The following is an 18,255-nucleotide window of genomic DNA, read 5'->3' as shown; positions in this document are numbered from 1 at the left end:
GCAAGTTTGCCAAACCCTAAAATGCGCCAAACCTAAACCCTGCCAAAACCTATAGGAGCATAGTATTCACTATTAAGTTAGTCCCCAGCAGAGTCGCCAGCTGTAGCAAGCTGCCCTAAAAATTAAGACTTAGAGTCGCCACCTATTCTGAAGGGCGAATAGGAAACCCTACGCAGTATAGAGATCAGGGTAAGATACTATATTCAGGTCGAGGGAATGTGTTAGGCACCCTCAACCCTTTCCTATGGCTTTGAATCTAAGGTCAGCAGTTTTATGGCTAAGAGTATTAAGGTAAGGTTTATGCTTTCAAGGGTTAAATAATTAAGGGAAATGAATCGGGAAAAAAATGAGATTTAGAGGGAAGGGGACTCGCCTTGTTGCCAAGTGCCTACGTACCTCCTTATGGAGGATCAGAGTCTACGTAGTTCGGGGGACGGGTTGTACGCCCTTTGAGTTTGAAATTTGATTTGATATGGTTTTGGAGGCCTTTGAGTAGCCTATCGTAGTTTTGAATGAGGATGAAAATCCGTAGCTTGATATTGAGGTTTTGATAGGTTTGAAAAGTGTTTTGAAAGGCATTTTGTGTTGCCTGATTGGAAAGGATGAAAATCCGTAGTTTGGTATTAGTAGTTTGAAAAGGTTTGGGAAGTATTTTTTAGGATTTGGGCGTACAACCCTGATTTAATATGTTACCGTTAGTTGCGATGATCAATGGGTTTGATCACCATAGTTAACGGATTAGTAAATAATTGTTGGCAATTCTAATCGATTGATTCGATTATTACTTTTAGCAAATTGGGGTATTTTAATTATTGACTTAGTAATTTATCATTACCTCTCATAATCGATAGATTCGATTACAAATGATAACGAATTGATAAGAAATGCTAATCATCATAACCAATAAGATGGTTACAACCTTTTAGCAAACTAAGTTTATGTTCATTTTAATTGATTTAAATAATTAAATGATCGATTATTACCCATCGCGACCAATAGATTTAGTCGAAACGAATAATAAATTAAATCCTATTATTTTGGTTAAAAAAAAAACTAATGGGATTGGACAAACCCTAATGCCTTGATAACAATTTTCTAGGGTTTTCGTGATTTTTATAAGTTAAAACCTAATTAAATAAATTAAATCGAATAATCGAAATAATCGGGGAAATCATTCTAAACCCTAATTAGGATCCTAATCCTAATTTATATTCTAACCTTAATTAAAATAAATTAATGAAATTAAACCTAATTATCTAATACATTAATCTAAATAAATAAGAAAATATATAAAAATATTAATATGGAAAACCTGGGTTTTGATCCTGCATGGTGCATTGATGAGTGAGCACGGTGGGGGCAACGTTTCCAGAGCGTTAGATCTGAGCTGACGAGATCAAAAGGCTATGATGATGAGGGTGTATGGCGAACCTTCCAACGTAACGCGCACTGGAACTATAAGTGAACTATAACACAAATTCATTAATAAACCAAAATGTCCCACAAAGGTTTCGAACCCAGGACGTTGTATTTGCCAGCCTTTACGTTTTACCAGGTACTTTGCATGCTACAAGTGATATTAGAATGACTGCGCGTAATAATATAGAAAAAATAAACAACAAACTCAGATTTAAAAACGCGCGCTGGCCCTCATCATCTTCCTCGCTGCATTCTTCATAAAAGTGAAACCTTTAGGCCACGGTTTTTAAACGTGGCCGTAGAGCTTTAACCTTGAAACCTGCAAATCAATCTCTAATAATACCAATTGATAGCCCAGATCGTCTAAGCGATGTCTCACGAATCCGATGGATATGTTAATTGGTCCTGTAATTGCCTTAAATCCAGAATCCCTCTTTTGAGAGGTATGAACCCTAACAATGGTGTTTGGTTATTTCTGCGTTGAAACTCAAATCAAATAGTCCAGGCACGATCTAAACCTCAATATTAACGCATATGTGTAATCAAATTGTATTTAAAACGTGTGAATCCTATAAACCGAACTTGAAAAAGAAGTTAACAAACCATGAACGACACTCCACTTTTCCGAAGGCCTTGAATGATGGTGACGATTGGGTTTGTCTTGGAATGCAATGAGGAACCTGGTTTTGCACTTAAGAGGTCCTGAATTCGTCTTGAAACTTGTCTGCCATGGCCATTTGAATGTACAACTTTTGAAGCTTTGCACTGTATGTATTTCGGCCAGAACCCCCCTCTCCATGTTCAGCATATGTTATCATTATATATCAGAATCAAAATAGGTCAACAAAATTGGATGCAAATCTTAGCAAAATTGGATTTGGATATATGATTGAAAAATCAAATACAAACTATCCAATTTTGTTTTTTTTCCTTAATCAAGCCAATCTTTTTAGAAAACGCCTCTTTGCCACTTCAAAGTTACATCCTTTGGCTTCTAGAAAAAAATTGTTTACCATTTAATCCATTTATATTACACACACATATATATATATATATATATATATATATATATATATATATATATATATATATATATATTTAATAATCTATTTAATATTTAAGTGAATAAATTCCACATAAACATAAATAAAATTATAAAAAATAAAAGGATGGATTTAGAGACCTTTCTTTGGGTCATGGGTGTGATTAGAATTCAAATTATGGGCCCATTAGCAAAAAAATCTCCAAATTACTCAAATTAACCCTTGCATTTTCTCACCAATATTGCCAACTTCAATGAGTCATAACTCTCTCAATTTTTATTGTATGGGAGAGTTTTGGGATTAAAGTTTGATGGAGATACTTTGATATATGAGCGAGTGACCTGGATAAGCCTTTGAAACTTGAGCCATTGAAGATGCATAGGGGAACCTTTGATTGAATATAGGAGGGCAAATTTTGGGGTATGACAGTATGCACGGGTTTGTTACTAGTAACTTCAATTAAAAACTTAATAAAGGTTATGAAAAGTACTTGTTAATGATGAGTTCTATAAGGGCACACTCTAAAAATTCAAAATTATAAAAAATACTTATTTAAAATTTTTAATATTTTTATTATTATCACGAATATATATATATATATATATATATATATATATATATATATATATATATATATATATATATATATATATATATATATATATATATATATATATATATATATATATATATATATATATCATATTTAAAACGAGTAAGTTATATATGAATATGAGAGATTAAAAGATATTTTTTTAAAATTTAATTAATATTTTCTCTTTCATCTTAATGACACATGAGTTATTAAAAATCACAATTTAATCTCAACTATTCGTTTTTCAATCTAATGGTTCTTATTCATTTTCACATTCTCATATAATCTATCCATTCTCACTAGATATGCTATATATATATATATATATATATATATATATATATATATATATATATATATATATATATATATATATATATATATATATATATATATATATATATATATATATATATATATATATATATATATATTATTTCATGCCAGTCAGAATCAAAATGCACAATAACATGAGGCTCACTTAAGTCCTAGGTATAAATACATTCGCATAGAGTTTTCAGGTACACAATCTCTAATCTCCACTCTCACTACGATTATTTTGAACCTTAAACTGACTTGAGTGTTGGTGTGCTAACCATGCAGGTACCCACCTCCTCACTGATCTGCCTTATCGGAAATTAGCGGCATTGATTAAAGATTGACAACGATTAAAGATGTTGATTCAAGATCATCGTCTCCAGTTCAAGAAGCACGGTGATCGCAACCTCCAATCCTCAATGTTGTGTCTCATAATCGCTCTGAAACTTTGTCACAGTGTAGTTTCTACAATCTTCTTCTTTTCTGATTTGGCAACTGAGCAGTGACACTGTCAATGGGAATCGACCTCTGATTCCTACGACTTGCATGGGGTCAAGTTCAATTCTCAGATAAAGAATTTGAAAGTGTCTCAAGTGAATATATCGAGGTTCACTGAGTCAAGACCTTAAGTCTACGACATTGAATTCCATCAAATTATGTTCTAGTTCCAGTCAATCGCTAATATTAATGTTGAGCCTCTATGGATAGACGTCCGTAGATATCTACAGATCTAGACCTAGGACCACCAGGTAACGACCGATTAGTTACAAGTTCTATTCAGGATTGGGCATAAATAGTAGAAATCATGCCCAAGAGGAACTGTCGTGCAGATTTTGTCTTGACTGATCCCAGCCAAATATCTCGTCATCATAAATACCCTATAGTGACCACATCAATGTGAAGCACCATGAAGATATAGAGTTGGTCGATAGTCGGTACGTGGGAGCAGGAAAATCAAGGGACCAAGCCGATTTCTTGACACAAGTCGTGGGGGATAGATAGAAGATCCGAAACTCCAGTATACCTATGTACAGGAAATAGGCAAACCACTTTCAGAGGAATGGCACGAATCGTGGCCTTAAAAACAACTTCTAAAGATGTGGAGTGAAGCAAAGTCAAACGTGTTGACCGATTCCGGGTAGAGAGGGGCCTGGTCCACTAGTCTTTTAGTTTGAATTATCGGTGAAGATTTCTACGACAATAAAAGAGAATGAACAAGCTGGGATGCATAATCCCCATTCTCCCAAGCCAACCAAGTATCATGGATATCCCGAAGAATCTTTGAGTCCAAAGATGTCGATCCATCCTGAACATGGAAAGTAAAGTCGGACACATTCATTAGAGACCATCCATCTCTCAAGCCTAGGACTTAGTACTCCGGATCATCCGACCATCAGGCCACACGTACAACATATTCGAGGGTCAGCGATTTGTATACACTTATTATTGAACGCAAGGTTTGATTAATGTATTTGTAAACTTAATACCCATATGCAATTATTGATATATGTATTTCTATTAGATTTTCGTTGCTATGCTTTCTATCATGTCTCTCCTTTAGGTCACCAAAGTGTGAATACACATCTCATTGAATCGGGGTATCACCAATGAATTTGATGCCCAACTTAAAGACTTCATGGGTGTTGTTAGAGATGCTTAGTATGTCTAACAAAAGCAATCACTTCCCCTCAACGACAAGCACGCCTCCAAATCCTATGAGTATTGTCGAAGACGCATTACATGTTTGACAAAAGCAATCCAATTCTCTCAGCGTCGAGTGCGTCTCCAGATTCTAGGGCGTTGTTAGAGGCAATTTGCACATCCAACCAAAGCCATCATATCCCATCAGCAACTTATGGGCCTTTAAAGTTAAGGCGTGTTGTTGAATATTTTTTACATGTCTGACTACAACAATCAATTCCCCCACAGTGTCTTGCATGCCTTCAAAGTTCTTGGGCACTGTCGGAGACGCTTTGCACGTCTAACTATAATAATCAATTCCCCACAGCGCCTAGCGCGCCTTAAGAATTTAGGATAAATGTTGGAGATGCTTTGCACGTCCGACTAACGCAACCAGTTCCCCTAAGGGTACTATTGCATAAGCTTTACACCTTCGAATACATCATTCAAATACCCACCATCAAAGAGCAAGACGCAATCCTACGTAGCTGGTGAAACCCCTTCGAATTTAGCCAATCTAAGGTACGTAAGTGGTGGAGATTGGAAATGTCTAACTCGATCTGAGCTAGCACCTCGGGGAGAGGGTGATAACACGGAAATGCATCACACATTAAACTCGATTTGCACATATTTTTATCGTTGTTTTATGATTATTTTTAGTATTATGTTGGCGTTTTGTTTGCTTTTCAAATAATTGACCATATGAGAGACTTATGAGAAGAAACGAAGCAGATTGTAAGAAAATTGAAGGAAAATGATTAATTGAAGCAAATTGTTCTGGTATTAGCATCCCCTTGTGCTTTATTAAAAAAAATTATTTAAAAAAAATATATTGATATAGTAGAATTATTACTCATATAATATACATCATAATTATTAATAAATAAAATTTATTTAATTATAATTAATATTAAAGTAATGGTAACTTGTGTCCTAAAAATCCATGTCAAAAAATTTACAAATAAAAAATTTGAATCGAAAAACTAATAAAAATTTTAATTTTAATTTTTTAATAATATCAAAAACAAAGTTACTTATATTTAGTTTTTAACTTATGTCCGGACATAAAGGCCTAATCACCTTTAATTTCTGAATTTTATCAAAATTATTTTAATTTTTTTATAAATCCTAATAGGATCATCATACCCATTATGTTTGGATGACTATAGACCCATTTGTTTAGTGGGTTGCATGTACAAAGTGGTAGCTAAACTTTTGGCCGGAAGATTGAAAGGGATTCTTCATTCGATTGTTTCTCCGTGCCAAAGTGCTTTTGTTCCCGGTAGACAACTGTTGGATGGGGTTTTAGTGGCCAATGAAGTAGTTGACTATGCTAGAAAGGAAGATAAAAATTGTTTACTTTTTAAGGTGGAATTTGAGAAGGCTTACGACAAAGTAAGTTGGAAGTATCTTAAGTACATGATGGAGAGAATGGGGTTTGGGAGTAGATGGTTGAAGTGGATGGAATTGTTGATTTTCAATAGTAGGATGTCGGTTCTTGTCAATGGAAGTCCTACTGAAGAGTTCGAAGTGTTTCGTGGTTTGAGACAAGGCGATCCTTTGTCTCATTTTCTTTTTGTTCTTGCGGTGGAAGGCTTAATGGGATTGGTGAGACAATCCATTGATGGTGGTGAGACAATCTTATTATGGGGGAAGGATCTTGGAAGCATGTTTGGGCTATTAAAGCGATTCTTAGCGCTTTTGAATTGGTTTCGGGCCTTGGTATAAACTATCATAAGAGCAATTTGATTGGCATTAATAACAATCCTTCTTTCATGGAGGCGGTGGCGTTTTTCCTTTCTTGTAAAATTGAAGAAAGCAATTTTATTTTTCTTGGAATTCCTATTGGGTCTAATCCAAGGAAAGTAGCGACGTGGACTCCTCTTTTGCTTAAAATGAAGAAAAGGTTAGGAGGATGGAAGAATAGGTATCTTAACTTGGGAGGTAGGATCACTCTTCTAAAGTCTATTTTAAGTTCTTTGACCATTTTTATGATGTCTTTTTATAAGATGCCTTCTAAGGCGGTAAAAGAATTTACGAGGATTCAAAGAAATTTTTTGTGGGGGGGGGGGGGGGGGGGGGGTGGAGGAAAGGATGAGGATTCATTGGGTGGGTTGGAAGAAAGTCATCCTTCCCTTTGATAAAGGTGGTTTGGGAGTGAAAGATATTTTGGCCTTTAATCTAACTCTTCTTAACAAGTGGAGGTGGAGAATCCTACAAGGCGATACGTCGCTTTGGCTTAATTTGTTGAGATCTAGGTATGGGGATTTAACAAATCTTATTTACGGTGGAGGTTTTGATAGTAAACGTTCTTCTTTTTCCTCTTCTTGGTGGAGAGACATTGTAGATATTGGCAAGAATTCTTTTAAGGATCCTATTGTTAGTTGTTGTCGGTTTGAGGTGTCTAATGGTTTTTCTTCTCCTTTTTGGGAGGCTTCTTGGTTGGAAGGTGATCCGTTGAGGTTTGTTTACCCGGATCTTTATGTCATTTCGCTTCTAAAAGGAGTTTCGATTGGTGCGATGGGTGGTTGGATAGATGGTAAGTGGTGTTGGGGGGGACCTTGGTATCTTCGAGGCGCGTTTAATGGAGGGAGGGTGTTTGGATAAATTCTTGTCGCTTCGGGACCGTTTGGAGCTCTCTTTGGTTCCCACGGTTGCTCCCGGAAAAGACAAGGTCAAATGGTGCGGTGGAGAGGGAGGGGAATTTACGGTGGCGTCATGTTATGAGTTTTATGTGAAAGACTTTATTCCTTTCGGACCTATTAACAAGTTTAAAAAGGCGTATCGGTTTTTGTGGAAGGCGGAAGTGCCTTTCAAAATTAAGGCTTTTGGTTGGAGACTTTTCCAAGATAGAATCCTATAGAAAAAAGTAGATGTATATTTTGTGATTATGGGATGGAGAACACGAATCATTTATTTTTTGGGTGTAGAGTGGTTAAGTATATTTGGAGAGGTATCGCTCTTTGGGTGGGAAAAGGGATGGACTTGGAGGATAAGTGTCTCTCGCATTTTATGAATTGGCATTCTTTCTTTTGGGAGCAAAAGGCGAAAGAAGGTAAACTATATGTGGTATGGCTCGCTACGACTTGGACTTTGTGGTTGACAAGGAATGGTGTTTGCTTTCGGGAGGATAGTTGGAGTGTGGATGATATTCTTTGGAACATTAAGAATTTAGCTTTGGAAATGGTCTTTTTGTGGGAAAACTCCATTTTATATAATCTCTTGCTTTCTAAAAAAAGGATCATCATACCTCTAGTTTTACATTCTTAGTACAATAAAATTGTTAAGGAGACATTGAGACAATCTCTAAGAATCTAAACATAGATTTTATTATTTAATAACAATTTAGTGCAATTGCACAATTTTCTATCATCCTAATTCTTAGTAAGATATAATGCATCAATACAATACAATTTTGGACCACAATTTTTAACATATTATTGTCTCCGTTCTAAATTATTTGTAATTATAAGAAAATATATTTATCTTAATTATATATCATTTATCATTTATTTCTATGTTTTTTCAGTTCTTTTAATTTTTTATTTTCAAGCCACTAATAAAAGATTTTTTTTGTAAAATATTTTATGATCTTCTCTTTGATTATAATATAAAGGGTTTAATAGATATGCTATGACAGTGTAAAATAGTTTTATACTGTTTATACTGTCATCCAATAGAAATATATTATTCTGCCCTGTCATATAAGTTATTTAAAGTTTTCAGTATGACTTGACAAAATACATGGTCTTCGGTGCATATCCCTTTTTTCCTAATATAACCTAATATTTTTAATCTATGTAAAGTTGGCAAAATGAAATAATTTAAGACAGAGGAGTACTAAACAAATCACTGCTCTCAAAATTCACCACTATTATAATCTGAATCATGAGAGCATAACTAAGCAAACATATCTAATATACATTGATGAGATACTTTGCCTTACCCTTCAATCATTTTCATTTTTCATATTCAAAATCATAGAGATTAATTAGTCCTCAACTTTGGAGAAATTGGCTTTGTTCTTGTTACTGGAAGACCAATGAACAATTCAGTCACCACATCTGAACTTGGACTACTCTGATATGCATAAGCTTCACCTTCACCTATATTTTCTTTTTCATTGTTTTTTGCTGCCTTTGATGAATAGTTATCATACTGCAAAAAAAATTGATTTTCATTATTCCATAACTGGAAGATTCATAAAACTAAAGGAGAATGATTTCAAAATAACCGAAAGTGAACAAGAAAGTGAACACACCTTCTTAGAGAGCATGACATTTTCAGCAACTAGGGCTTTTTCCTGAATTGTATTCAAATAATAATAATATCAGAATCTTTTTGATGTAGTTTTTACAATGTACATAACTTATGGAATGCATGCATTAATTCTGAAAAATATATAGAAATATAACAAGCCAGAAGCATCTTGAATTACATGTGAGAGACATTAATACTATTACTAGTTAGGGTTTAAGACAGCCTTACCTTTTCTTTTAGCTGCTGAATTTGTTCCCTGAAAACCTGAGTCTGAAAAACAGAAAGTTTATATTTTAAAACTAGCTATAAAATTTGAAGTTATATAGGCTTTTGGATTATGCAAACCTTTTTTGCTCGAATTTTGGTTATACTCTTCTCCAACTGTTGCTCTATCCTTTGCAGTTCTTCAATGGAACAAGTCCCCAAACCTTCTCCTAAGAGTTTCCTGAGGGTAAGAAATTATTGCAAATGCAACATATTTTTAGTTATTGAATATTGTAAAAATAGTTGGTAACATGAATAGAAATTCGAGATGTTTAACCGTTTTGAAGTCTCGAGAAGATCAATCTTTTTCATCATGTTTTCTGCTTCTTCCATCAAATGCTGTAATGTATAAGGCAACTTCATTCAAACTTCAAGTCTACTATTATGTTGAAATTAAGAGTTTTTGTGTTTCCATTTTTTTTGTTAAAAAACTTTTGAGTAACTATGAATTGCATTCATATTTTTCAGCATCTAGAACATCAATCAAGTTTAAAAAGTATTTAAATTCTAGATGATGAATAGAAAGATATTATATGTGATTAAACTGACCTGAGTATTTTCAACTGATTCAGATGTTGTTGGAGTATTATTAATCCTGCTATGACTGCGGTATCGTTCAAATGTGTCTTTAATGCTGTAACATCAAAAGCTAATGTTAGTGTTAAATTCAGAGTCTAAATATATAAGTAGGCACTTGCTAATTGGTTAGAAAATGAGAAAACACACAAGGATACATTTAAGAAAATGAAAATTGGAATTAGGGAAACAAAGTTTTTATAAAATGGAAAGAAATTAGAAAAGTAAAAAAACTTGCTATATATAATACAAATATATATAATGAAAATTTTCTGTTATTTAAAAAAAATTGATAAATAACTTAAATAAATTTTTTTTTTGGTTGAGAAATTATATAGTCAAGTGTCCCATGATGAAGACATTGTCTAAGCAATTCTTTAAATTTCTCCCTAGCATCAAATAAAGATTATTATTTTTTAATAAATAATGATTCATTATAACCTCAAAATGGATACAAGGAGTACACCAATTGGAGACAACCCAAGGCACACTATTTACCTCGAAATACAGTTAAGAGGCATAGTGTTCCAAAAATAAAAATTACACGTAACAGATCAGTTATTAACAGTACTAAACTACCTCTAAGAATTTAACAAAATCGCAAAATAACAATCATCGAAAATGAACGTGTTACCGTTAAAGATAATAGCATTCTTAATTAAATAAAGATTCATCATCTCCTTATCTGAATGAAGTTATCTCATTCTTCATCTTAACATTCTTAGTAGAAGGAAAGCATTCTTACATGGAAATTGAGTACCAATTTAGGTCATTCGTTATTTTGATCCAAAACCATGTCGATGGTGTTGAATGTTTGAGGTGTATTATTAAAAGTGATAAACTCCATCTGATTAGGCGGTCTTTTAGGTTGCGTTTGGGAGATTGGAGAGAAAGGGAGATGAGGACTTTGAAAAAAGGAAAGGATTAAATAAGTGAAAAGAATTGAAGGACTGTGATTATGAAGGTTTGGTTTTTTATACATCACACCAAAAACCGTCTAATTTGGGGGAATTTAAAATTTATATTGAAGGAGGATTTTTTAGAACTTATATAAATTTACTAAATATCATTTATGATGTTATACTATTCTGAAAATTAAAAATATAAAAATGATAAACATTCTTTTATCATTCTATACAAAATCATTTTTTTTTTAAAATGTCAAATATTTTTTAATATTTTTTTTAAAATTCATTTTCGGAAGCCTTCGTATCTCCTCTCCTCTAAACTCGCAAACAAAACCTTAAGGATGAATTAGACCACTATTAAAACCTAATAAAGAGAGTGGTTTTCATCCTTGATCCTTGAATATGAAAAAACCTATTATGGAGTCTAATATATAATATGTGGAAACAACAAGTCAATCGTCAATAGGACTATTCATGTTGATATCTTTACCAGAATATTGGAAGTAAAATGAAAACAAAGACAATAAGAGTAACCATAAACAAATAAATCATGATGATGATTATAATGATAATGTTGATAATGACGATGTGTTACTATTTCTACTATTGATGATATTGTTATTATATATATGATCATGAATTAATTAATCTTGTATCAGATTAGGGCATGTAGATGTTCAATATCTGTTTTACATTGCAAAATTACACAGAGGATTAAGTTCTTCCAATATTATACTATAGATGATTTTTTTTTTGCTGGGCAATAAAGTTGGTGTTTGTGATGTTTGCTTGCAAAGCAATTCGGAAATGAGACACCTGCTTTGAAATGTCAAACAAGCTCTATATTTCTGTTTTATTTTGATTTCATAATGTACAAATGTTTGATGATTGCGATTATGATAATCACTTTGACTCAAACAGCAGAGACACCACATGAATATACAATAAAACCATTCCACTCTTGAGGCATTATGGAGCGAAAAAACAGCACCACAGTCTAAGGCCTAAAGCTTCGACGCAAAACTTTTTTCTTAATATACCTTCAACGTTCAACTTATATCGTCGTACTACACTTGAGCATATTTAAACATTTCCCTTTTTATTTTGAAACACCATAATATTACATTATGATGCTCCGCCACGCCAATCAGAAGGCGTGTCCCCGCACCAGACACGTATCGGACACTAATACACGTTCGACACATATCAGACACGTTTTTGAAGTGTCCAATGAAAAATAAAAATAAAAATGCAACGAACACGGATACGAGACACTATTTCAAATAACAAACACATCAACCTCTCAATTTCTCAGAATTTAAAAAAATTAAAACGTTTTTTACCTTTCATTTTGTTTTAAATTCTAGAAGTGTCCATTGAATTCTCTTGTTTTAAATTCTCAAACACATAAAGAGAAGTACTAGCGTATGACCCATACCCGAAATCAAGTTATGATATTTTTATTATTTATTATGATATTTTTATTATTTATTATGTGGTTCTGCTGATTATATAAATTGATAATAACAATACAGTAACTTTCTTCCCATTTCCTTTTTGTTTTGTTTGGATGTTATTGTTAAAAGTATTTGAACTTTGTTGTAATCTTCTATAGGCATATCTGATGCTTGTGCATTTATTTTCAATGAAATATTACTTTTGCCTTTTATAAAAATAAAAAAAACCTATTATTTACGACATTGTAACATAGAAAAAACCTGCAGAAGTATGTAATATAACACCAAAAAAAAAACATTAAAATATTATCACAAATTAAAACAGAGAAATTAATATTAAATATAAAAAAAAGTACATGAACATGACATACATACCTTGAACTGGCAAACTCATAAAGTCTCCCTTTTGGTGAGAAAACAACAAGAGCAACTTCGGCATCACACAAAATTGATAACTCAAATGCTTTCTTCATCAAACCATTTCTTCTCTTTGAAAATGTTACTTGCCTACTTGTTGCGTTCTCTATACGCTTCATTTGCGTCTTTCCTCTCACCATCTTAATTTGCTAAAATCACAACAAAACAACAAAAAATGGTATGAAAATAAAAATAAATAAAATACTTAAAACTCTTTTTAAAAACAAAATTTTAATTCAATGTTCATAACAAGAGAATTCTCCCAGAGAAGGTAAATCACAAAATTTAAACCCTATTTGCAAGCATAAGGGTATGAAAATATTAGCTTTTAAGATCTAGAAAAGCTGTAGGAGATGAAAAAAATGCAAGAGATTTATTAAAATCACTTACCCACCATAAAACCAAATTCTTAGGGTTGAATTGAAATATAAAGGATGAAAGAAACAAAGAAATAAGAAGTTAAGTAAATAAATTTGCAAAGTCTCTTGATAAATAAATTAAATGTATATGTGAGCTTACCAGCAAGAAAAGCACCTTCAAAAGGAAACCAATTTGCACCAAAAATATAGAAAATGAACAAAGGGTTGAGTCTAAAAAAGGAAAAGAAGGTTAAAATAAATAAGGGCGCCTAAGGAATCATGAAAAAGAAGAAACTATGCACCCCAAAAGTAGTGATACATAATTGAGGGTAAGTTCAAAGGAATAGAGTTGGATTTGGAACTATCTTTTTGAGCTAAGAGAGAGAAAATACACAAACCTACCTTTCCTTAAAAATCTACCTCATCTCATCTTGCTACCCCACTATATTAAGAAACAAAATCATTTTTTATATAATAAAAAATGAAACCTCATAGTTTGCTTGTTTTGGTAAAACTAGACTCTACTTGGCCAAAAAGAGAAATATATACATTAAAGTCCAAAGAAATTTGTAAATGATAATGCAAAATTTTTATAGAAAAAGGAAAATAGATGTTTGTATAAAAAGAAAGGACAGATATATGTATTTTTTATTGTGAAGGATTGAGGCAAGGTCATGTATAGGTAGTAGTGTTATTAATGACAATATCTTTAGTAAAATATATATATTTCATGCTTTGCCAACTCGTTTCCCAATGCGGGGTTTCAATTGCTTGCTGGTAAATGAGATTCTGATATGCATTTGACAGTTACTTAAAAAATTTTAATATCTAGTTACATTGGTTGAGTACAATTGAAATTGAACTATAACTTTTTAAGTAAAATATCTGTTTCAGTTTGGGGGATGAAATTGCGGTTTGGAGAAGAAATTTATGTATAGGTAGTCAATTAGGTTTTTTTATAATGAATTGAAATATATGAGCAAGTTGATTATTAGTGGACCAAAGGTGAATTGTGAGGTGTTTTTGAGCTTGTCAAACAAGAAATGACAGTACATAAAATAAGGTTTTAAGGTAGGATAATACTTTAATAGTTCTTTTAAAGCTCTTTTAAAGAGTTTTTTATGCTGGAATTCTAAAAAAATTAATCCTGCTAAAAGAAAAATGCTTTTAAGAATATTGTGACAAGTAAAAAAACAAGAGTATTTTTTCTTTGTTAAATTAAGAGAGTCTTCTAAAAGTGTTTTTAAGAGAAAAGTGAAAGTGTTTTTTCAAATTACCATTCTTAAATTTGTTAATAACAATTGTGTTTTTCCCACAAATCAAATTAAACAAGATTTTCAGCCGCGCATCACGCGGCAAAAAATAAATTTATTTATTTTAAAATTAGAAGGGTGATGATTTCAATTAAGAAATTAAAATAAATATTTTTAATAAAATAGAAATGTTGAAATAATATATTTAAATTACAATTTTACATTTTGATAAAAAGTAACTACTACAATAATTAATTATGCATTATTGAAAATATTATGAAGAATTCAAAAGAAATAATGATTAATGTGATATTTCAATATCGATTACATAAAAAAAACTTATAGATTATTTAAAATAGGAAATTTCTTTAAAATAAAAAGATAAATACAAATTATCCTTTGTTCCTTTTCGTAAAGTGTGAAGAATGAAAGGTTTTTCATCCGAAGGTGTAATATTTTCAATGTTAATTTTCCCCTATTTTATTTAGATGAGATTGAATATTTCATCTTCTTCAGATGACGAGATATGGACATGTGTCTTCCTAAATTTATTTTGTAAGGATTTTCTTTTTGTGTCTTGTTCTTCCCCCTTCTTTTTCTCTTTGTCTTCAATTTCTTTTTCTTTGATATGTTACGTTTGTTATTTAAAACAACCTCCTTTTCAAGTTACGATGATTATGGTTCTTAGTTGTATAAAAAAAAAATTATTTGTTGCCATAAAATGAATTTAGATTTTAAATGTTTTTACACCTGTTTGATTATGCTTATGTTTGGAAGATTGGGAAGAAGAATACTTGGTACAAAAGTTATTTTTACAGTGAAAGTTTGAGATCCTTCTTTTAAATTGTGATCTGTCTACTTAATTTCAAATGTTAGTTGACGATGACAAAAAATTTACTGTTTAGATGTATTTGTTCACTGTGACAAAAAATTTTAATTAATATTATAATTAAAATGTTATGTTTATATGAAATAATTTGAATGATTTGTCCAAAATATTAAATTTACTTGTTGATGACATTCTCATTGCATGGTAATTATTATATTTTTCAAATTTGTTCTATTATGGACCATTTTCTTCTTCGATGTATTGCAGACAAAATTTTGAGGTGGAAGTTCTTTGATATCATCATCTTCATTGGAAGGTCTGTATATTATGTATATGAGATATTTTTTAAAATTAATTGAGTTAAATAAACGTTTGAAATTAAGCAAGCAAGAAGAGTTAGATGTTGATTTATTAAATTTGTGAATAGATTTAAAAATGTTGTTTGTCCAAATTAATATAAAGCTTTGTGGTTGAAGTAGAGTTGATTAAATAGTCATATGTAATTTTATATATATATATATATATATATATATATATATATATATATATATATATATATATATATATATATATATATATATATATATATATATATATATAGTTTAATAAATAAAAAAGGTAAAAAATATAAATGAAAAGAGACCCTCTTTATATTTGTCACATAACATCATATTTGCCATATCACTCATAATCTTATGTGACATCTTCTATCTTCTAAAATGTATCTTCACTTTTTAAAGTCAAAATCACATAAAGATTGTAATTAAGGTCACGTGTTCGAATCCTAAAAAATGCAACAAAAAAAATATATTAACCAAATAACTACTTACATATTATCATAAAACTTATAAAATAATATTTCTATTATTCTTACAATTAATTTTTAATCTATTATATATATTTAAACAGACTCCTCACATATTTGCCACATAACATCATTTTTGCCACATAAAATCATTTTTGTCACGTCACTCATAATCCTATGTGACATATTCTAAAATGTATCTTCACTTTTCAAAAGTCAAAATCACATAGAGATTGTACTTAAGGTCATGAGTTCGAATCATAAAAAAAGCCAAAAATATATTAACCTAATAAATACTTACATATTATCGTAAAACTTATAAAAAAATATTTCTATTATTTTTACACCATTTAAGCCGTATCTAAAAAAATCATTTTAATTATTTCAATTACATAAAAAATGAAAAATACATTAAACACACCCGCGCAACACGGGGGTTATATTCTAGTTACAATAGTTTTAGGGCCTTCCTCTTCGTTGTGTTTGAAAAATAACTATTGAAAATCAGCAGTTATATTTCTCCATAAAGTTAATTTAACAATTTCACCCGAAAAAATATAATGACAATATAATTAATTTTAAACTGTATACACGAGATTATGCAAGTAAATCAATATTATATAAAAAAAGTTATTTAAGGAAATATATTACAGATTCATTTTAAGTTCCAATTAGATGATTTTTGCCAGCTTTCCTTTGACATGGACTTCTTCATCACGTCCAATAGCATGTAGTGTTCCAATGATATCTAGAAAAAAAATCACGAATATTATCATGTTAGTTTTATTTAATTTTTAAATAATACTCACCATATAGGTTTTTTGTCGCCTAATCTTCTTGATAATGATTGAATTGAAGCAAAGTCAAAGTAATGATGTTGAATGAGAATGTATGAATCTTGTATTTTTCTTACAGTAGTCGTTGTAAGAAATCATCCATTTTTTGTTCCTTTTATCGGTTTGTAAATATCATTTGTCGAAGAGATTTTCAAATTTTTGATGTGATATATATTTTCTTAGTGTATAATATTTTTAAAAATGAGTGTGAACTTATGTCTTATTAGTGCTTGCATTGGTGTTTTCTGTGCGAATGACATGACGATAATTTAATATTTTGTATATGTATTATTTTTTATAAAATCAAAATATTTTAAATTTTAAAAATTATTATAATTTTTTTGTTAAATATTATAATATAAAAATAGGATATATATATATATAAAAGATAAAATAACATGTCTATTATAAATAAAGATACTAGATAAAAGGGTTATATTATATACATTTTCATCTAGCATAACCATTTCTAAAAATATATGATCCTTTTAATACACCAATCATCACGATGACCATTAACCTCTTGAAGGTAATTGCAATCCACATAGATGTATTTTTAGTCTATTACACTCAAATGCTAATTTGCAATTGTATTTATATATGAAAATTTCTTCACCCACCTCCCAACCTTCTTGCCCACCCCTGGTGAATTTACCACACTACTCCTTGTTTCGGAAGTTCATTTCCGAAAAGGTACTTTTTTTGTAAAAAAAGGTGTTTTCGGAAATGCATCTCCGAAAACGTGTTTTTTTAAATATAAAATATTGATTTCGGAGATGCATCTCCGAAATAAAGTTACTTTTTCAGAAAATGTGGTGTTTCGGAAGTTCATCTCCGAACGCACCCCCCTTGGGGAATTCGGAAATGAACTTCCGAAAATATGTTTGAACAGAAGAAAATGAAAAACAACAACAATTCGCTTTATTTAATCGGGTGAAGATTACAACGATAATATTATATATAATTAAAGTTACATATTGTTGACCACAGGTAGGTGGGGATGAGTCAACATTTTGATTACATCGTCCGCCGATCTTTGAAGTTTCGCGTCCAACTCGATCGGGCCTTTCGAAGAAAATCGGTCGAACGTTGTCCACATAACCGCCAAATATTCGTCATTCTTGATCTCAAAAGGTGTGAACTTAATGCCTCCCTCTTCGTTAAGCGATGGCGAGCGGTACTCGAGCTTGACAACCTTTCGATTCTCGGGATAGTGCAAAAGCGTGTTGAGCGGCA

At 31.2% G+C, this 18,255-nt stretch overlaps 1 protein-coding gene across 1 annotated transcript; it reads right to left on the bottom strand.

Moving 5' to 3' along the window:
- Window positions 1-8,861: 8,861 nt before the first annotated feature.
- LOC131633087 (MADS-box protein SOC1-like) lies at window positions 8,862-13,684 on the bottom strand. The gene is made up of 8 exons (XM_058903801.1): window positions 13,457-13,684; window positions 12,896-13,086; window positions 10,129-10,213; window positions 9,857-9,918; window positions 9,661-9,760; window positions 9,544-9,585; window positions 9,317-9,358; window positions 8,862-9,213 (listed from the first exon to the last, which is right to left on the bottom strand). Exons 2-8 carry the CDS (start codon window positions 13,075-13,077, stop codon window positions 9,043-9,045), a joined length of 684 nt encoding a protein of 227 aa, XP_058759784.1. The 5' UTR covers window positions 13,078-13,086; window positions 13,457-13,684; the 3' UTR covers window positions 8,862-9,042.
- Between the last annotated feature and the right edge of the window lie 4,571 nt (window positions 13,685-18,255).

Source organism: Vicia villosa, unplaced genomic scaffold, assembly GCF_029867415.1.
Source record: "Vicia villosa cultivar HV-30 ecotype Madison, WI unplaced genomic scaffold, Vvil1.0 ctg.001069F_1_1, whole genome shotgun sequence".
Taxonomy (NCBI): domain Eukaryota; kingdom Viridiplantae; phylum Streptophyta; class Magnoliopsida; order Fabales; family Fabaceae; genus Vicia; species Vicia villosa.
This window is presented reverse-complemented; position numbering and strand designations above follow the sequence as displayed.

What these genes read in the sequence shown, in the direction of transcription:
- LOC131633087 (XM_058903801.1), bottom strand. Translation starts at nt 13,077, where the DNA reads ATGGTGAGAGGAAAGACGCAAATGAAGCGTATAGAGAACGCAACAAGT. An exon ending in TATGAGTTTGCCAGTTCAAG is followed by an intron (nt 10,214 to 12,895) that starts GTATGTATGTCA and finishes TTGATGTTACAG; the next exon opens with CATTAAAGACACATTTGAAC. An exon ending in CCAAAATTCGAGCAAAAAAG is followed by an intron (nt 9,586 to 9,660) that starts GTTTGCATAATC and finishes TCTGTTTTTCAG; the next exon opens with ACTCAGGTTTTCAGGGAACA.